General features: G+C 40.3%; 1 protein-coding gene and 1 long non-coding RNA gene across 5 annotated transcripts; one reads left to right on the top strand and one right to left on the bottom strand.

Annotated features, from left to right (window-relative positions):
• Positions 1–200: 200 nt before the first annotated feature.
• On the bottom strand, positions 201–4,518 carry LOC125511086 (uncharacterized). Of its 4 annotated transcripts, none has more exons than XR_007284897.2 (5): positions 3,933–4,518; positions 2,833–3,710; positions 2,385–2,706; positions 1,581–1,854; positions 201–752 (listed from the first exon to the last, which is right to left on the bottom strand). It is a non-coding gene; the product is annotated as an uncharacterized LOC125511086 (long non-coding RNA). The 4 variants fall into 4 exon arrangements; XR_015602920.1 differs by having other exon boundaries at positions 2,385–2,921; positions 3,150–3,710; XR_007284894.2 differs by having other exon boundaries at positions 2,385–3,710.
• Positions 4,519–10,660: 6,142 nt separating this feature from the next.
• LOC147973415 (basic blue protein-like) lies at positions 10,661–11,328 on the top strand. Its single transcript, XM_087524993.1, has 2 exons — positions 10,661–10,928; positions 11,017–11,328. Exons 1-2 carry the CDS (start codon positions 10,757–10,759, stop codon positions 11,214–11,216), a joined length of 372 nt encoding a protein of 123 aa, XP_087381119.1. The 5' UTR covers positions 10,661–10,756; the 3' UTR covers positions 11,217–11,328.
• Positions 11,329–22,196: the final 10,868 nt, after the last annotated feature.

The following is a 22,196-nucleotide window of genomic DNA, read 5'->3' as shown; positions in this document are numbered from 1 at the left end:
CAATTGTAATGAAACTTTTTATTCTATTTTTTGCTGGCTCTACAGGGAATATCAAGGTCACGGCTACCAGATTTTTTAGTTAACATAATGTTACAATAAAGAAATTTAAGGATATGTTACAAACTTCAATGTCACTACATTTACAATCCATATGTGATAAACAATAGTGGCCTGTAGCTCGTACATGTACAATATCCATGTTAAAAGGTCCAGCACACTTTCCTGCTTCATCCTTACTACAGTTAAGAGAATAGACATACAATGTGTTATTCTTGCAATATGAGAGGCAAAGTACAGACCCACAACAGTATTTCAAGTAGGCATAAGAGAGAATATGTTGCATTACTTCTATAAGGCTGCTCCCAGTGCTAAGCCTGACGTGTAAGTAGAAAATTGATGTGACATCTTAATCAAGGAGTAGAGAGAATTGTTTGGTAACCCCATGGTGAAACTATACCAGCGCAGGTACCTAGGAGAAAATAGAGTTAATACGATCCCGTGCGCTGAACCGAGTGGTCGCCCCAACTCCCCCATGCACAGCCCCATCCGCCGCTTCTTCCTCGCCCCGCGCCGTCGCCCCAGTGCATCACTTTGTCCTCGGTCTGCAGCGCTGCCTCGCCTCTGATTGTCGCCCGGAGCCGCTATCCCATCCCCGATTTTAGCTTGCATCATTGACCATCGCCCGAAGAAGGTCGCAGCAGCACCACTGGCTCCTCCGGTAAGTCACCACCTGGTAAATGGTAAGGGCAAGCCTGCATTGCGAAAGTCCATCGATTCTGTGTTTGATATAAACTGTAGTCGTCCATTGATTACATTTTTTCACAAGTCAAGTCCATCGGTTCCGAGTTTCTTGCCAAATTCTCATAAACTACAGTATGTCGATTTCTTTTAAATATCACGCCCATCTAATTTGAGTGTTGGTGAAAGACTGTTGCATATATATACAAGTCTGTCACAATCTTTTTTACAGAATCAAACTGAGTTGAGTCCAGTTTAGAGTTAACAAGAAAAATTCAAAGAATCATTGTTTTTAAGGCGTCCTCCCTTGGACGCTTAGGCGATAAGGCGCCCTGGCAGCGCCTTACAAATATGCCCGCCTTAGGCGCTTAGGCGTCGCCTAGGCGCTAGAGCGGGTGGTGCTCGCCTTAGGTCACCTTATCGCCTTAAAAACGATGTAGAATATAACCCTATCTTTTTGTAGAACCAAACTGAGTTCAGTTCAGCCCCAACCAAGTTCAGTTCAGTTTAAAACCAAAAGCAATTTTAAGGTATTGCTATCTAGTCATACAGATTGTCAAGCAGCAAGTTTTTGACACAATCAAACTGAATATTATTGATCTTATGGGAATGCACAAGGATGTATTGATCTGAAACCAATGATTCGATCAGATGAGGCTATGATGTATTGTAGATTTACAAGAAATTGGTTCAGACTGATAGAGTTCTGTTAGGATTTACAAAATTACTCTGTTTTAAGAAGCTGAAGCAAAATTTGAGGTACTGCTATTTAGTCATACACAAATTATCAGGCAACAACTATTTTGAAGGAATCAAACTGACTACTTCTATAAGAAACTTACTTGAAGTAGACACTTGAAGATACATGTTTCCTGTAATCTAGATACTTGAAGTAGGCAAGCACCTAAAATAAACTGAATATGAAGCTCTGCAATTCCTTCATTGGTCCTGACATATTGGATCCTTCGCCATCTTGGGTTCAGGGCTCTTTCTTTCCAAGAAATTACAAAAATCTTCTTACTTCAGTTGCTTGTTAGCTGGCATACCATGTGTCATCTCATTCCAACAAACACTGGAGGACTAATAAACATAGTCCTGGTCTAGTTGAATTGGTTTCTGAAAAGGAAAATCATAATATTAAAAATTACAAGTTGTCCAAATAGAAAGATCAGTTTAATTTGACAATTTGACAGAGAGTTACAATACTGGAGAAACTGGGGATTTCCAAAGTCAACTGGCACCAAATAATAAAGCAAAATCAGGTTATACATCCACTTCTTTCTATTATGGAAAATCTATGCATTCTGCAAAACAATAAAATAACCACAGAATTTGCACAGTTAGAAACAGCCAGCTTCTGACACACTAATCAGATTATCCCTATGGAGCTCAAACTTGTAATTAGAAATACTGGACTGGTACAGACTACAGTAACCATATACTTTTGTCAATCATTACTCCAAGATCAAAATGTGATAATCATAACATAAGTTTGCTTCATGGAAAAATTGAAATATTTGCTTGTACTCTGGTGATAGCTATACTCGTTCCTAAGATAACAAACATGTATTTTGACAAACAGATGAGTATTTTTATCCACTTTTTTGTGATCGGATCGTCCATTGAGCAGGCAGGCAGAGGCATACATGGGCTTTGTAGCGCTGGCCTGATGTAATGTAAAGATAGAGGTGCCAACTGTTAGTCACCTGCGAAAGAACATGTGTTCATCAGAGCCTGGACTCCTCTTTTCCCAACCTCTAGCAAATTTAGGTTGGAAAATTCATGAAAAATTCTCCAGTCATCATCTGCATGAGTTTCTTAATTGCTTGCATCTGTATGTATATAGACTGCCATGGAGTAACTCCTCTCTCAGTGCATAAGAGAATGAATTTCAGAAAAGGGCCATTTGGCGATGACTCATGTGAGTTGTGTTCAAGCCACTTGACCAATGGTGCAACTAAAGCATGTCTGGAGAAAGTAACCACATAGAGATATAGGTCATACAGAAGAAAAAAAAATCAAGCCAAAATTTTAAGATGAAACATGGTAAGCACGATGAGAGTTTTTTCAGTTTTCTTCCCTTAGGGGGCTTACCAGCTTTTTGCCGCAGCAGCCTACTACCATGACTCATGGTAGCAGGAAAATTTCAGTACCACTAAAGTGCAAACAAAGTATTCGCACAACTGGAGCAAAGAAGATCACAAGATGGAAACAGTGATCATCATTATAGATAAAAAATAGGATGGTGAATAAAATAATTTTTTCTCCTTAATCTGACATAGCAGAGCATGAGTACACCCAAATAGTGACGTAATTTGCCTGCTTTCCGTACTACCTAGATAATTAGATTTGCTTGAGGGAATATGTAGAAATTAGAAAACCAACATAAAGTAAACTGACATTGTTCTTACCTTGCAAAATTGAGGTGAATCAGTAAGAAAACTGAAACTTGTTACCCTGTTGCTTGCACAAGTAGCAGGCTTCCTAGGTTTGAATCACCCCAAGAAATCAATGGGTAAATTGCAGCCGCTGCTCTGTTCTGCTCATTGTGCGAGAGGGCGAAGTGGTTAATACACTTACATAGGGACGGATTACATCCCAAATTCGACAGCCAACAATGACAGGGCCACATCTTTGAAGAAAAACACATCCACGATGTGATCTTTACTCCCTTATAGCCAGTGGAGAAAGTAGATGGACAGCGCCATCACCATCACAGACGCAGGGTTCATCCCCAGCACCAGCGGAGCTTTGTCCAGGCTCCAGAGGCGACGACGCGAGGTTCATCTCCGTCTCACACAACCAGGCGTCTACCGGCGGGCGGCATGCCCTGTCAAGCCGGCCCCGGTGCTCCGTCAAGGCTACTATTAGTGCAGTAGCAGGTTGCTGCGCACCTGCTCGCTTGCTTCATGCCCCTGTATCGCTTCTCGACGTAGTATAGTTGTCGCCTACTCGCTGTCGCTATTTGCTCCCTGCACACACACACCAGCCACCAATTAACATATATGTATACACACAAGCAGCCACGCACCACATCCTCTACAGACCCAGGATAACATCTTCTACACACCCTGAATTGACGATGTAGCAACAATTCTATAGTCAAATTTCATCAAACACTATGTTTGCCTCGAAATCAGAATATTATGGTAGGGGGAGTGGGATCCAGGGGCCGGCGAGTAGGGGAGGTATACCGGGCGGCAAGTAGGAGGAGTGCGCTGTCAAGGGGGCTGGGCACCGTCTTCAGCGGGGCTGTGGGACGGACGCCGATGAGCAGCTCGTCTGTGCTCCCTGCATGTCCGACGAGTAGCTCATTCGTCCTCCCCGCATGGCCGACGAGCAGCTGCGCGAGATGCGGCGGATTATCCCGATCTCGTCCAGATTCGGCGATGGCGGAGCGAGGACGGGCACCGAGGAGAGGATGGACGGGGGCGCGGCGGCTAGCAGAGTGACGGGACGTGTGGGACGGACGCCGATGAGCAGCTCGTCTGTGCTCCCTGCATGTCCGACGAGGAGCTCGTTCGTCCTCCCCGCATGGCCGACGAGCAGCTGCGCGAGATGCGGCGAATTCTCCCGATCTCGTCCAGATTCGGCGATGACGGAGCGAGGACGGGCACCGAGGAGAGGATGGACGGGGGCGCGGCGGCGGAGGGATGGGTCGCGGCTGCTAGCAGAGTGACGGGGCGCGCGGCGGCGGAAGGATGGGGCGCGGCGGCGGAGGTAACCCTCGTGTTCTCGTATGGGCTGTGATGGCAGGGTATCCACACTTTAAGTAGGACTGCGGGTCAATTTATCAGAAACGGGGGGACTTTTTTGCAAAAAAAGCCTGATGACGGACCACCAGAAGCAATCGCTGGTTTATTATTAGGAAAAGATATATATATATATAGTGTTACTATTCATCATCCATGGTGTAGAATAAGTTATTCTTCATCCGAGGTAATCTTACGATCATTTTATAATTAAATTACGTTTCGAATTCAAATAGTTACATTCCTATTGATTCATTACTTAAAATTTGACATAAGAAAATAAAAATATAGGTCATAAGATAAGAAAATTTGCAGTTTATGTGTATTTTAGACTATGTTTTTACGTTCGTAATTTTATGAAACATAAAATATTTTTTACGGAGATTATATATTTTTTACGGTCCCTTTTTGCGTCGGAAATAAGACAAAACTTACGGAACGTAAAATTATGGTGCATTGATGGTAAAATAGAGGGGGTGAAAAATAACTATTACTCACCCAAGATGACGAATAGCGCGACCCTATATATATATATATTTGGAAACATGGAACTCTGTAGAAAATGGAATAGTTTTTTTAGACACAGAAATGAAATAGTTTGTACCTTCAACAAAGTACTAGCAGATGGGCCTGGCCCAAGTAATGATTTGTTGCGCTAACCGAAATGCATTAGGCACATTTTCGACCCTGTTGTTGTCTCCCCAAAATCAGTCCACCTCTAAATTTATTTGGGTCTTGAAATTGGTTGCAACGTTTTATTGCATTAAGTGTGTCCTTGGACTAAGTCTCACATCAAAGTTTTCTTGGTCGTGGTCGTTATTGTTGGAGTTATGTCGAATATAGTGTACAAGGTAAGTTACAGTTGGACTTGTAGTTGTATTATGTTTAGATAGGATATGGAATTGTGTCCTAGTAGAACACTTGTATCCTAGGCCTCTCATATATAGCGGGGCTAAACACACGATGTAACCTATGCCAACATAATAGCACCGAAACGCAGGGGAAGCCGGCGGCATGTGCCGGTGTCCAGGGCGACCGGGTGCGGTATTTTGACGGTGTCACGGGGAGGAGCGCCCGTAGTCAGGCCCCGGGGATGTAGCCATATCGGTGAACCTCGTTAACAAATCTTGGTGTCGTGCTCGTGTGATTGCTTGGTCCTCGAATAATCGACGGTATGCCTCGATTTATTCTAACAAGTGGTATTATGAGCAAGGTTTCGAAAAGGCTGCGAAAGTTGATCAAGAGCAAGAACATCGACAAAAATCTGTGAGAAGCGGTCGTGATACGGGGCGAAGTTCGTTGGCGGGTTATGATCAAGAAATAGATGTGGTCGAGTTGTACTTGATAGAAGCAATCGGAAGCAGCGGGTTGATTGGTCGATCGCAGGTGCAGCGACACGTGCGCCTGCAGCAGGCGACTAGTACATCGGCGGGTTTCGGATCGGATCGTGTGGTTCTTTTCGGCGAGACGCGGGTGCGAGCTGGTCCATGAGGACCGGAGCCCAAGGCCGGCGTTGTGTGGCAGCCCATTTGGAAGCTAGCCGGGCGTGGAAACTGCAGCAAGGCAAGAGACGCTGGGTTGGCTGCTTGTGGCCGTACACGCTGCATGAATTGGGAGCAGATACGGGATTTGTTTGTGACAAAAAGAATTGGCACAAGGACTCAGAGTCAGATGGTGATGCTTATCAAGAAAGAAATAGAGAAGTTCGTTCAAAAGCTACGTACGTGTGGTGAATTAGGAGCTTGGCTTGCTTTGTTAATCTCCTTGGATGTGCAGTGGCGGAGACAGCACCGGCGAGCCGGGGCTGCTGCCCGGGCTCCCATGGTGCATGTGCATGGAGCTCTAGTAGTAAACAAATGGTTTACTTACAGTTTGTTTGGGCAAAATCTAATTAACTTGGCATCACGTATATCTTGCCTAGGCTCTAAGTTTGAGCTGGCTCCGCCACTGTTCACACGGGAAGGCTATGAAGGATTGTGCTTTGAGTTTTCTTTGTTGGTACACATTTGTGTATGGATGACGATTGTCACAATGACGGCTTGAGGAGTCTGGAGCGTGTCATGTAGCCGGACAAGTTCGGCTGGGTCGGACTAGGCAGTCTGACGGATCGACGTGAGTCGGTTGGTACAGAAGACGGTGGTGGGATCGACGACAACGACATAGGAGCGTGATGCTAATGGTGATCGACTTCTGGGCGTGGAAACACGTGGCGCGGGCCTGAAGGCTTGTGCGGGGTTGATTCAAGACGGTGCGCACATGAGAGTTTGAAGTCGACGGGGCGCGGGGTGGCACGTACAACCACCATGGAGTCATGTTGAAGGTGGAGCTTGATTGAGGGGCTACGGCGTAAGTCGACAGAGAGTCGAGGCCTATTCAGTGGGAAAAAGCGAGCATGCAGTTCGGACTGGAGCCCAGTGGTCTGATGGAAGCGTGAAACTCGTCATCGGTCGGTGATGATCGGTGGTACTCTGCAGTGGGGGTTGAGTGGTGTGGGTTTGCGACCCTTGAGACTCGACCAGGACAGCGGAGGCTCGACGCGGTAATAGCAGCGAGGCGTGCAGCGCGCACGGGACATGGAGACAGGCCAGGGTTCTGGTGGTCATACATGTGGTGAGACAACTACGGATTTGATTCGGGATGACTACAAGCAACGGTAAAATTCCTTCAAGTTTGAGAGAGGCGGTCAAGAAAGGAGCTTTGACGTTGAGTTCAGGTAACTCTTATGTGTGACACCTAATATGTGAGTTGTTCACTTTCACGCAGATCAGTAATCAGTGTGTGATGGCGTTGGACGGATACTCTGAAAGTTGGGAGCACAAACTAGAGTAACAAGGAACTTAATTTTGCTCGAGTGTTGACTGTGGTCAAAAAAAGAAGGGACTACAAGTTGCAGGTGAAGTCATATGGAGTCTTTGGAGTAGCAACGGTTCTCATGGGATAAGCTCAAGTCCAATGCACATGAAAGTTTGACGCATGGACAAATTCAGGATGGTGGAGTATACTCGCCAAGGTGGAGTTTGTTGGAGTTGTGTCGAATATAGTGTACAAGGTATGTTATAGTTGGACTTGTAGTTGTATTATGTTTAGATAGGATATGGAATCGTGTCCTAGTAGGACACTTGTATCCTAGGCCTCTCATATATAGCGGGGCTAAATACACGATGTAACCTCGAATGATCAACAATATGCCTTGAATTTATTCTAACGGTTACTGGGCTAGTCTATTTTCGTGCAGAGTCTAAAGAAAAATAGAAAGGAATAGGGGAGAACGAGGGATCGATTTCTGGTCACGGTGAACATAGGAAGCGCGACTAGCCAGAGCGCCTGCCCAATAGTTCGTAATAACAGAAAGGACACGGCCTACTTGAAGCAAGACGTGTCGGTTTTCTCCTTTTTTTGTTTTCTTTTCTTTTTTTCTCTTCTCCATTTTTTTATTATTTTGCTTTTATTTCTTCATTATTTTATATACAAGTGTTTTTTTTTCTTCGGGGTTTTTCATTTGTTTCTTTAGTTTTTTTTCATTTTTCATTTTCTTTGGTTTATTTTGTTTCTTTTTCTGTTTTCATTTTTTGGGTTTTCCTTTTGTTTCTTTTTATTTTTCATTCTACATTTTTATTTACATGTTCAACATTTTTTTAAACTGTTGTTCAACATTTTTCAAATACTTGTTCAACATTTGCCAAATACGTGTTCAACATTTTTCTATACATTATCAATATTTTTTCAAAATTTGTTTAGTATTTTTTCAAATACTTGATCAATATTTTTTAAATACTTATTCAATATTTTTTAAAGGCTTGTTCAACATGTTTTTTATACATGCTCAATATTTTTTTCAAATACTTGTTCAATATGTTTTTAATACTTGTTCAATATGTTCAAATACTTGTTCAAGATTTTTCAAAATACTTGTTAAACATTTTCCAAAACAAATTGAAGAGTATTTTTTGAAATATATATTTTTAGAATTTTTTACACTATAAACAAAAGTAAAAAAGAAAACAGAAAATGCACAAAAAGGAAAATAGGTAAAGGCCTCCCACACTCGTGGGCCGGCCCAGCTCGCTCGCCCTTCAGCGAGTCCGAAGCCAGACTCACTGAAAGCAAGTTATAGGGGCGCATGACGGGAGATGTTCTATCTTCTGTATAGCCTCAATTGCAAAGTTCAGTTCTTCAGTAGAGGCGCTCTACAAACAGTATATATTATAAAGTGCCCGTGCTAATTCAAATACACTTTGAGGCAAAAAAATGTCAAAGGTAAAGGACAGACGAAACACACTTGGATATTCATTCGTTAAACTTTGGTCTAGTGTTTTGTGGCTGTTGTTTCCGTTTAAGGTAATTAGATGTGACCATGATTGTAAAATCTAATAACATGCAATGGCCAATGATCCCTTAAACACACTTGTTTCCTTTTGTGTTGAACTCTACTATTCATCTCAATGGGACACTAGTGAGGTTCAAGAGCTCTCCAAATCAATCTCCACAACAAGGACTGTCGGTGTCAAAACCGGCGGATCTCGGGTAGTGGGTCCCGAACTGTGCGTCTAGGCCAGATGGTAACAGGAGGCAGGGAACACGATGTTTTACCCAGGTTCGGGCCCTCTTGATGGAGGTAAAACCCTACGTCCTGCTTGATTAATATTGATGATATGGGTAGTACAAGAGTAGATCTACAACGAGATCAAGGAGGCTAAACCCTAGAAGCTAGCCTATGGTATGATTGTTGTATATGGAGTTGATTATCTACGGACTACAACCCTCCGGTTTATATAGACACCGGATAGGGTTAGGGTTACATAGAGTCGGTTACAATGGTAGGAGATCTTGAATATCCGCATCGCCAAGCTTGCCTTCCATGCCAAGGAAAGTCCCATCCGGACACGGGACGAAGTCTTCAATCTTGTATCTTCATAATCCAGGAGTCCGGCTGAAGGTATAGTCCGACTATCCGAACACCCCCTAATCCAAGACTCCCTCAAGGACCTTGTGTGTGTACAAACAATTCTTGTTGTTGTTTGCTTAGTACGTTTGTACATCGTACTTGTACATTTTACCAGAACAATGTGTGCACACACATATAATTAAAAAATGACAATTAGGTTAACCAACACCATCAATGGTTTTTATTTAGAAAAAAGATCCAAATACAAACATTTTTACGGAATTATGTACATTATGTTTCATAGAAAATGATAACAGTAGGGTGAACTGCAAAAAGAACAGACATGGCCATGCGATAGACTCTACCGACTGGTGCTACTTTCAAAATAGGAAAGAGAAAACTTTCACAATCCTCTCATTCTTCGACTTTCTTCTGTCTCTCCAGCCTTTGTACCCTCCACTCTGTTCCCCTCTTCGCCTCCCCGTTACGCCCCCTTGTTCTCCACTAGCTCGTCTAGTGAGCGAAGTAGAGAGGGCACAACTCCACCCCTTTCATGCACGTCATTCCAGTTTAAGCCAGGATGGCTAGTTTAGGGCTAATTTTGTCGGTCTGGAGTAGTTGCGGAGTTTTCGGGGGGGGGGGGGGGGGGCGTCCTAGAGGTCATAATCTCCGTCGACTCAAGTGGTGACAAGTTTCTTGGTAAGCCTCACAAATTTTCCTCCCAATTAGTTCCTTCCGAATCTCGTCGGGTTTACAACCTCGTTGGCCAATTGTGGCCACTTTTTATTTTAAATTATTCCAAATTAACCTAGTCTAAAATTCTTATATTGACCCAATACATTAAATTTTCCGACTTGTGAAATTCATTTGAACTCCATTTATTGAAAATATTCCTATCAATTTCAGATGATTTGTAACTAGACAATCCCAAATCATGGCCTCCGGTCATGCTTTAGCAGCTATGGTTGAAAAGTCAAGATTATAGACTCCTTATTAAAAATATTTTTATTTTATAATTTTCCTATTAGAAATATATCATCTAATACTAGTATATATAAATATCTGATATACAACTAATGAATCCATGAAAAAGAAATAAATGCATCCTTGTTAATTTCCATTAATACTATATCAGATTATATAGCTTGGAGGATTTGGTAGCATATACTAAGTAATGTTGCATATCACAATTGTTGATTTGTCTCATTTAAAGCAAGATTCTCGTTATTTTAGCACATTAAAACAAAGATTTTAGCTGACCGGCTATATATATGATACGAGAAGGAGACTGAACGCAAGCAATCACTTGACGAACTGACCACTGTTTAATTTTGTTGTTCTTGTGATCTTCGGTAGCGACAAGAAGTCAAGAGCAACACCAATGATGGCACGGGAAACCATCGTACCCACCCTTTTGGTGCTACTTCTGGCCGTTTGCTGCACAACCACTGTCGTCCATGGCAAGGAGTGGACCGTTGGTGACAACAAGGGATGGAGCTTCGGCGTCTCTGGATGGGAGAGTGGCAAGCACATCCAGTCCGACGACGTGCTTGGTGAGAACTCTAAAGATCAAGTGATTGGTTGTCCTTGATGTCTATACTTTGTTCTGACTTGTATTTTTGTGTTAACTAATGCACGCAGTGTTCAAGTACAACCCTAGTATGCACAACGTTGTGCAGGTGGGAGAAGGCGACTACAACTCATGCAGGGTCTCAGGCCCGTCGAGGACCTACACCTCCGGCAATGACCACATCCAGCTCGCCCGCGAAGGCAAAACGTTCTTCATCTGCAGCCATCCGGGTCACTGCCAGCAAGGCATGAAGATCGCCGTCACTGCTTAATAGATCTCGAGCATATGCGTGTCTTTGTATTTTTACTTTTTACCAAGTCTTTATGGTGTGCTAGCTCATGATGAATTGGTGATAGAAGAAATAAATTGATCCTAGTGCAGTATCTCCATCATGTTTTCATGGAACCTTGATAAACCAACATCTATTTAGAATAGCTACTAGAAATATACGAGTAGAAATAAGTTTCTACCATTTTACCAACCATACTTTGAACATTAAGGGCAAACCATTATGAAGGTCTATCACAGTCAATTGAATTCTGAGTCTTTTCTAAAAATAGTTCACGAAAAGTATAAAGCATTCCACACATAATAAAAATTACAGGGAGGTTCTTGGACCGTCAAATGGCCACTACCGCCAGAACGAGCCACTCACACACTGCTTGTCGTAGCCAGACTAACCTTGTCTATTACAGCCGAGAAGTCTTCATGCACGCACCCTTAAGGACTAGTGCCCCGGACCCCTAGTCGTCGAGTCAATTTAACAAACTAGATCCACCAATCTAGTAACACGGCCGACCTTCACATCTAGCATATGCTCCTAGTTGGCTCTGGTCGGATTAAGGGTAGGTTCGGGCAGCACCACTCCATGATTCCAGTAGAGTTGTTTCAAACATCTCAACTTCGATTCCTTAGTGGATTGGAGCTGGAGTAGTATCTAGTTCATTTTACTGGAGCAGAGAAATGGTTGGTTCACGTGCTCCACTTCCCCCACCATACCCCTCTGCCCTCGGAGTTCCTTTGAAACTACCCAATATGCCATCTTATTAACAAACACTAAGTGCATATCTAGTCAACCACTTATAATTTACTCCCTTCATTCCTTTATGTAAGGTGTATAATTTTTGGCACGGTGACCAATGCACATAATTATACACAACTTAGAAAAAAGTAACCTTGGCTAAATCTTTGATTAGTGGTAAGTAAATCATTTAGGCTACAAAAATAAGATATACACGCAATCGGGAGAGAGATACTTTCCCTCTTTTTAGAAGGAGAGATACATGCAATCAGTGGAGAGATACTATCCTTTTTCTAGAGGGCTAAAACGGAATTTTTGATGAATTAGAAGAGATGCACCTTACATTGTGGAATTTTATCAAAAAACAAATACACCTTATAAAAAGTAACGGAGGGAGTATCTCCTTATATGCCTTTCTAGACTTAACTCCTTTATATTTAAGGAGTTAAATTGTGGCCGAACATAACCAAACCCTATATTTAACTCCTTAAAATCTTTTTGACTAATTCTTCTATCCTTCTTAACATACTTTTCAAACAATTGAATGGTATTTCATTAATCATTTGCATGATTTAGATTCAACGTACACAACAAAACAACCACAAACATACATATAGTTCATCCAATCAAATAACTCAAATTAAAACATGCATATAGTTCATCCAAAGACCACCACATCGATTAAATTTGATCTAAAAAATACAACATAACATGTGTTATGTCGTGGACCAAGCCCTATCCAGAAAAACACGAACTCAAGCACTTGCGTGCTCATCACAACCGAAGAAATCATTTTTTGGGTGCTATGCAGTTTTACCATTTTCGGGTGGAACTTGCAGGTGCGGTAGAACTCTGAGTGAATCATGCATGTCTTCTGTACTGCCGGGATCGACAACAGGATAAGTAATACATGATGCGATAGCATATGGTACCCCTTCAACAGAGTATTGCAGTGTTATTTATTTTTATTTGGAAACTTGGAACTCTATAGAAAATGGAATAGTTTTTTTAGAGACGGAAATGGAATAGTTTGTACCTTCAACAGAGTACTAGCAAGATGGGCCTGGCCCAGGTAATTATTTGTTGCACTAACCGAAATGCATTAGGCCCATTTCTGACCCACTTGTTGTCTCCCCAACATCAGTCGACCTCTAAATTTCTTTGCGTCTTGAAATCGGTTGCAACATTTATTGCATTAAGCGTGTCCTTGTACTAAGTCTCGCATCGAAGTTTTCTAGGTCGTGGTTGTTACTGGGCTAGTCCATTTTTGTGTAGAGTCTAAAGAAAAATAGAAGAGAAAAGGGGAGTACCAGGGATCGATCCTTGGTAACCGTGAACATAGGAAGCGCGACTAGTCAGTGCACCTGCCCAACAGTTCGTGATAACAGAAAGGACAGGGCCTACTTGAAGCAAGACATGCCGATTTTATCCTTTTTCATTTCTTTTTCATTTCTTTTCTCTTCTCCATTTTTTCATTATTTTGCTTCTGTTTCTTCATTATTTCATATACAAGTGTTTTTTTACTCTGGGTTTTTTCATTTGTTTCTTTAGTTTTTTTATTTTCCTTTTTCTTTTGTTTATTTTTCTGTTTTCATTTCCTGGGTTTTCTTTTTTGTTTTTTATTCCACATTTGTATATACATGATCAACATTTTTTCAAGCTGTTGTTCAACATTTTTCAAACACATGTTCAACATTTGCCAAATACTTGTTCAACATTTTATATATACATTATCAACAAATTTTCAATTATTTGTTTAATATTTTTCCTCAATCTACATTTTTTAAATACTTATACAATATTTGTCAAATGCTTTTTTGACATGTTTTCTATACATTCTCAACATTTTTTAAAATACTTGTTCAACAATTTTTAAATACTAGTTCAACATTTTGATATACATGATCAATATTTTTTCAAATACTTGTTCATCATATTTTTAATACTTGTTCAATATTTTCAAATACCTGTTCAAGATTTTTGAAATACCTGTAGACATTTTCCAAAAAAATTGAAGAGTGTTTTTGTAATATATATTTTTAGAATATTTTGCAATATAAACAAAAGTACAAAAAGAAAAGTTAAAAAGAAAACAGACAATGTAAAAACAAGTAAAAAATAATGGCCTCCCAAGCTCGTGGGCCGGCCCAGCTTTCTGGTCCTTAAGCGAGTCCGAAGCCGGACTCACTGAAGGCGAGATATAGGCGCGCCCGACGAGAGATGTTCTATATTCTATATAGCCTCGATTGTCAAGTTCACTTCTTCAGTAGAGGCACTCTACAAATATTTTATATTATAAAATGCCCATGCTAATTAAAATACACTTTGAGGCAAAAAAACATCAAAGGCAAAGGACAGATGTAACACACTTGGATATTCATTCGTTAAACTTTGGTTTAGTGCTTTGTCGCTACTGTTTCAGTTTAGGCTTACATGTGACCATGATTGTAAAATCTAATAACATGCAATGGCCAATGATCCCTTAAACACACTTGTTTCCTTTTATGTTGAACTCTACTATTCATCTCAACGGGACACTGGTGAGGTTCAAAAGGTCTCCAAAGCAATCTCCACAATAAGGACCTTGTGTGTGTACAAACAATTCTTATTTTTGTTTGCTTACTACATTTGTACATCGTACTTGTACATTTTACCAGAACAAACATGTTTGCACACACATATATTTTAAAAATGATAATTAGCTTATACCACACCATCAATGGTTTTGATATAGAAGAAGGATCGAAATACAAACATTTTTATGGAATTATGTACATTATGTTTAAAAAATGGTAAGACTTAAAGAAAGGGTTCTTGCCTGTGTTACAAGGTGTGAAGTTGAGTAAGACTCAAAGCCCGACCACGGCAGAAGATAGGGAGAGAATGAAAGTCATTCCCTATGCCTCAACCATAGGTTCTATAAAGTATGACATGCTATGTACCAGACCTATTGTGTACCTTGCCATGAGTTTGACAAGGGGTACGATAGTGATCCAGGAGTGGATCACTAGACAGTGGTCAAAGTTATCCTTAGTTACCTAAGAGGACTAAGGAAATGTTTCTCGATTATGGAGGTGATAAAGAGTTCGTCATAAAGAGTTACGTCGATGCAAGTTTTGACACCAATTCGGATGACTCCGAGTCTCAATCTGGATACGTATTGAAAGTGAGAGCAATTAGCTAGAGTAGCTCCATGCAGAGTATTATAGACATAGAAATTTGCAAAATACATACGGATCTGAATGTGGAAGACCCATTGACTAAACCTCTCTCACAAGCAAAACATGATCACACCTTAGTACTATTTGGGTGTTAATCACATGGCGATGTGAACTAGATCATTGACTCTAGTAAACTCTTTGGGTGTTAGTCAAATGGCGATGTGAACTATGTGTGTTAATCATATGGCGATGTGAACTAGATTACTGACTCTAGTACAAGTGGGAGACTGATGGAAATATGCCCTAGAGGCAATAAGAAAATGGTTATTATTATATTTCCTTAATCATGGTAAAGTTTAATTATTCATGCTAGAATTGTATTGACCGAAAACTTAAATACATGTGTGGATACATAAATGAATACCGTGTCCCTAGTGAGCCTCTACTAGACTAGCTCGTTGATCAAAGATGGTTAAGGTTTCCTAACCATAGACATGAGTTGTCATTTGATAACGGGATCACATCATCAGGAGAATGATGTGATGGATAAGACCCATCCGTTAGCTTAGCATATTTATCGTTCAGTTTATTGCTATTGCTTTCTTGATGTCAAATACATATTCCTTCGACTATAAGATTATGCAACTCCCGGATACCGGAGGAATACCTTGTGTGCTATCAAACGTCACAACATAACTGGATGATCATAAAGATGCTCTACAGGTATCTCCGAAGGTGTTTGTTGAGTTGGCATAGATCGATATTAGGATTTGTCACTCTGTGTATCGGAGAGGTATCTCTGGGACCTCTCGGTAATACACATCATAAGAAGCCTTGCAAGCAAAGTGATGAAGGAGTTAGCTGCAACATGATGTATTACAGAACGAGTAAAGAGACATGCCGGTAACGAGATTTAACTAGGTATGAAGATACCGATGATCGAATCTCGGGCAAGTAACATACCAATGGACAAAGGGAATTACATATGTTGTTATAAAGGTTCGACGATAAAGATCTTTGTAGAATATGTAGGAACCAATATGGGCATCCAGGTCCTGTGATGACCCACAAGTATAGGGGATCAATTGTAACTCTTTTCGATAAGTAAGTGTGTCGAACCCAACGACGAGCAGAAGGAAATGACAAGTGATTTCTAGCAAGGTAATGTATGCAAGTGCTGAAATTATAAGAAGCAGAGTAGTTTGATAGCAAGGTAATTTGTAACGAGCAAGTAACAATAGTGGCAACAAAAGTGCAGCAAGGTATGCTACCTCTTGAGCATGCGTTGGTTTTCCCTTGAAGAGGAAAGGGTGATGCAGCAAAGTAGTGTAAGTATTTCCCTCAGTTTCGAGAACCAAGGTATCAATCCAGTAGGAGACAACGCACAAGTCACCTAGTACCTGCACAAACAATCAAGAACCTTGCAATAAACGTGATAAAGGGGTTGTCAATCCCTTCACGGTCACTCGCACAAGTGAGATCTAATAAAGATAGTAAAGTAAATATTTTTGGTATTTTTGTTGTATAGATTGGAAAGTAAAGATTACAAAATAGTAAACGAGATGCGATGTAAATAAAAGAGATGCAATATAATAAGAAAGAGACCCGGGGCCATAGGTTTCACTAGTGGCTTCTCTCAAGATAGCATGTGGAAAAGTTGTTTTGTGGCTCTCTGCGATGTTTCTAGGGTATAAGAGTATATATAGGCGAAATAAGTACGTCGGTGGAGCTACGAGGGGCCCACGAGGGTCATGCCTACCCCCTGGGCGCGCCCTCCTGCCTCGTGGCCGCCTCGTGGAGTTATATACTTCGACTCCAAGTCTTCTGGATTGCTTTCGTTCCAAGGAAGATCATTGCGAAGGTTTCATTCCATTTTGACTCCGTTTGATATTCCTTTTCTGCGAAACTCTAAAATAGGCAAAAAAACAGAAACTAGCACTGGGCCTCCGGTTAATAGGTTAGTCCCAAAAATAATATAAAAGAGCATATTATAGCCCATTAAACATCCAAAACATATAATATAATAGCATGGAACAATAAAAAATTATAGGTACGTTGGAGACGTATCAAGCATCCCCAAGCTTAATTCATGCTCGTCCTCGAGTAGGTAAATGATAAAAATAGATTTTTATGTGGAATGCCACCTAACATAATTATCAATGTAATTTTCTTTATTGTGGCATGAATGTCAGATCCAAAAGATTCAAAACAAAAGTTTAATATTGACATAAAAACAATAATACTTCAAGCATACTAACAAAGAAATCATGTCTTCTCAAAATAACATGGCCAAAGAAATCTATCCCTACAAAATCATATAGTCTGGCTATGCTCTATCTTCATCACATAAAATATTTAAATCATGCACAACCCTGATCACAAACCAAGCAATTGTTTCATACTTTTGATGTTCTCAAACTTTTTCAATCTTCACGCAATACATGAGTGTGAGCCATGGACATAGCACTATAGGTGGAATAGAATGGTGGTTGTGGAGAAGACAAAAAGGAGAAGATAGTCTCACATCAACTAGGCGTATCGATGGCAATGGAGATGCCCATCAATAGATATCAATGTGGGTGAGTAGGGATTGCCATGCAACGGATGCACTAGATCTATAAGTGTATGAAAGCTCAAAAAGAAACTAAGTGGGTGTGCATCCAACTCGCTTGCTCACGAAGACCTAGAGCATTTTGAGGAAGCCCATCATTGGAATATACAAGCCAAGTTCTATAATGAAAGATTCCCACTAGTATATGAAAGTGACAACATAGGAGACTCTCTATCATGAAGATCATGGTGCTGCTTTGAAGCACAAGTGTGGAAAAAGGATAGTAGCGTTGCCCTTCTCTCCTTTTCTCTCATTTTTTTATTTGGGCCTTTCTCTTTTTTTATGGCCTCTTTTTTTTCTCCCTTTTTCATCTGGAGTCTCATCCCAACTTGTGGGGGAATCATAGTCTCCATCATCCTTTCCTCACATGGGACAATGCTCTAATAATGATGAACATCACACTTTTATTTACTTACAACTCGATACTTAGAACAAAATATGACTCTATGTGAATGCCTCTGGCGGTGTACCGGGATGTGCAATGAATCAAGAGTGACATGTATTAAAGAATTATGAAGGTGGCGTTGCCACAAATACGATGTCCACTACATGATCATGCAAAGCAATATGACAATGATGGAGCCTGTCATAATAAATGGAACGGTGGAAAGTTGCATGGAAATATATCTCGGAATGGCTATGGAAATGCCATAATAGGTAGGTATGGTGGCTGTTTTGAGGAAGGTAAATGGTGGGTTTATGGTACCGGCGAAAGTTGCGCGGTAGTAGAGAGGCTAGCAACGATGGAAGGGTGAGAGTGCGTATAATCCATGGACTCAACATTAGTCATAAAGAACTCACATACTTATTGCAAAAATCTATTAGTTATCGAAACAAAGTACTACGCGCATGCTCCTATGGGGATAGATTGGTAGGAAAAGACCATCGCTAGTCCCCGACCGCCACTCATAAGGAAGACAATCAAAAAATAAATCATGCTCTGACTTCATCACATAAACGGTTCACCACGTGCATGCTACGGGAATCACAAACTTTAACACAAGTATCTCTCAAATTCACAACTACTCAACTGTCATGACTCTAATATCACCATCTTCATATCTCAAAACAATCATAAGGAATCAAACTTCTCATAGTATGCAATGCACTTTATATGAAAGTTTTTATTATACCCATCTTGGATGCACATCATATTAGGACTAATTTTATAGCCAAAGCAAATTACCATGCTGTTCTAAAAGACTCTCAAAATAATATAAGTGAAGCATTAGAGATAAATAATTTCTATAAAATAAAACCACCACCATGCTCTAAAAAGATATAAGTGAAGCACTAGAGCAAAATTATCTAGCTCAAAAGATATAAGTGAAGCACACAGAGTATTCTAATAAATTCCGATTCATGCGTGTCTCTCCCAAAAGGTGTGTACAAAAAGGATGATTGTGGTAAACTAAAAAGCAAAGACTCAAATCATACAAGACGCTCCAAGCAAAACACATATCATGTGGTGAATAAAAATATAGCCTCAAGTAAAGTTACCGATAGATGAAGACGAAAGAGGGGATGCCTTCCGGGGCATCCCCAAGCTTAGGCTTTTGGTTGTCCTTGAATTTTACCTTGGGGTGCGTTGGGCATCCCCAAACTTATGCTCTTGCCACTCCTTATTCCGAAATCCATCAAATCTTTATCCAAAAACTTGAAAACTTCACAACACAAAACTTCAACAGAAAATCTCATGAGCTCCGTTAGTATAAGAAAATAAACCACCACTTTAAGGTCATTATTTATTTATATTGGTGTTAAACCTACTATATTCCAACTTCTCTATGGTTCATACCCCCCCGATACTACTCATAGATTCATCAAAATAAGCAAACAACATACCCTGGGATGAGCTCCGTTCATTGGTTATATCATATCAACATACCCCGGGATGAGCTATGGTTATTTCTTGGTGATTTCAATTTTATAAGGTCTGTTGACAACAGAAACCAACCCAGAGGAGATGTCAATGACATGTTCATTTTCAATGAAATAATTGGTCACTTGGGTTTGCTTGAATTACCTTTAAAAGGGAGACAGTACACTTGGTCAAATATGCAAGAGAATCCACTGCTTGAGCAGCTTGACTAGTTTTTCACCACAGTAAACTGGATCACTGAATTCCCTAATAGCATGGTTTATCCTTTGGCCAAAACTAGCTCTGATCACGTGCTCTGTATTGTATCTATTTCATCATATATCCCCAAGGCTAATTTTTCCGCTTTGAAAACTATTGGGTTGATATGCCAGGTTTTTTTGACGGTGTTCAGCAATCATGGTCTGCACCTACTACCAAGAAAAATGCAGTTGTTGTCTTTACAGAAAAATTTAAGCGCTTGAGGAATGATCTCAAAAGATGGCACACTGGCCTCTCAAGGTTAAAATTGTTAATGCAAGCTTGCAATGTTGTTATCCTGGCCTTTGATAATCTGGAGGATCAGAGACCTCTAACAAGACCTGAGTTTAACTTCAGAAAATTAGTTAAACTCCACCTTGAGGACCTTCTCCACTTACAGTACATTTATTGGAAACAAAGATGTACAATGAGGTGGATTAAAGTGGGGGAGGAAAATTCAAAATTCTTCCAAGCTATGGCAACAGAGAGGTTTAGACGCAACTCAATCTCTAGCCTAGTTACTGATGATGGATTGACAATATCATCTCATAGTGAAATGGCTGGATTACTGTGGGCCTCCTACAGAGACAGAATGGGATTTGCTCAATGAATTGACATGCAATTTGATCTGGGAAGTCTCATTCAGCCTGCTCCAGGTCTAGAAGAATTATCTGGGCCTTTTACTGATGAGGAAATTAATGAAGTTCTGAAAGGACTCCCATTAGACAAAGCCCCTGGACCTGATGGTTTTACTGGGATGTTTGTCAAGAGGTGCTGGCATATTATAAAGGGACAATTGCATTTTTGCCCCTAGTTGGTTCCTACCCACGGGTTTTGCCCTTACTTTTCGAGCTTGCTCAGTTTTGCCCTTACCTTTTTCGTCGAGGTCCCTCGAATGCCCTTTGACCGTTTGACCAAAACTTTGAAAATTAATAACTAATTCATATGAACTCAGAAAAATGCAAATAAGATATCAAAATGTTCAGATAAACATTACCTTTATGTGCATCTCATTTGCATTTAGGACAAAAGCACCCTTTAAACTACCTAAGGTAATTAATGTTATTAACATTATTAAAAATAAAAAGGTATAAACAATATTTTTTCATGAATAAAAATTACATGCAAATGTAGGTGATGTTTCCTGAACATCCTGATATCTTATTTGCATTTTTCCGAGTTCGTATAAATTTTTTATGAAGTTTCCAAATAATGGTCAAAGTCGTTAGAACATTCATAACAAGATGATACGAACTCAGAAAAATGCAAATAAGATATCTGGATGTTCAGAAAACATCACCTACATTTGCATGCAATTTTTATTCATGAAAAAAAATTGTTTATACCTTCTTATTTTTAATAATGTTAATAACATTAATTATCTCAGGTAGTTTAAAGGTGCTTTTGTCCTGAATGCAAATGATATGCACATAAAGGTAATGTTTATCTGAACATTTTGATATCGTATTTGCATTTTCTGAGTTCATATGAATTAGTTATGAATTTACAAAGTTTTGGTCAAACGGTCAAAGGGCATTCGAGGGACGTCGACTGAAAAAGTAAGGGCAAAACTGAGCAAGCTCGAAAAGTAAGGGCAAAACCCGTGGGTAGGAACCAACTAGGGGTAAAAATGCAATTGTCCCTATTATAAAAGAGGACTTTTACAAGCTATTCTCTAATTTCTTTCAAGGCAAAATCTCCCTACAAAGTATTAATGGTTCTTTGGTCACCCTAATACCAAAAGTCTTATCACCAGAGGGGCCAAATGATTTTAACCCATTTCCCTCACAAACACCTGCCTCAAATTTTTAACTAAACTTTTAGCAAACAGGCTGCAAAAAGTTATTCTCACATGTATCCATAAAAATCAGTATGGTTTCCTCAAGTCCAGATCCATCCAAGATTGCATTGCCTGGAGCCTGGAATACATCCACCAGTGTCACCAATCAAAGAGACCAATTTTGACACTTAAACTGGATTTTGCAAAGGCTTTTGACACTGTTGAGCATGATCTTCTATTGTTAATGTTAAAGCGCAAAGGTTTTGATGACAAATGGATTTCTTGGATTAAGGAACTTCTATCATCCGGATCATCTTCTATTCTGCTTAATGGAGTGCCAGGTAAACAGTTCAACTGCAAGAGAGGGGCTAGGCAGGGTGATCCTCTTTCACCCTTGCTCTTTGTCGTTGCTGCTAGTCTCTTGCAAACTGTGGTCAATAAAATGCTCCATGATGGACTGCTAGCTCTACCCATTCCATCAAATGATACTGAATTTCCAATTGTTCAATATGCTGATGATACTTTGCTAATAGTGCAAGCTGATGAGACTCAACTTCTG

Source organism: Triticum urartu, chromosome 5A (assembly GCF_056163025.1).
Source record: "Triticum urartu cultivar PI428250 chromosome 5A, HENAU_Tu73, whole genome shotgun sequence".
Lineage (NCBI taxonomy): Eukaryota > Viridiplantae > Streptophyta > Magnoliopsida > Poales > Poaceae > Triticum > Triticum urartu.
Note: the sequence above shows the minus strand (reverse complement) of the source record. Positions and strands in the feature narration are given on the sequence as shown.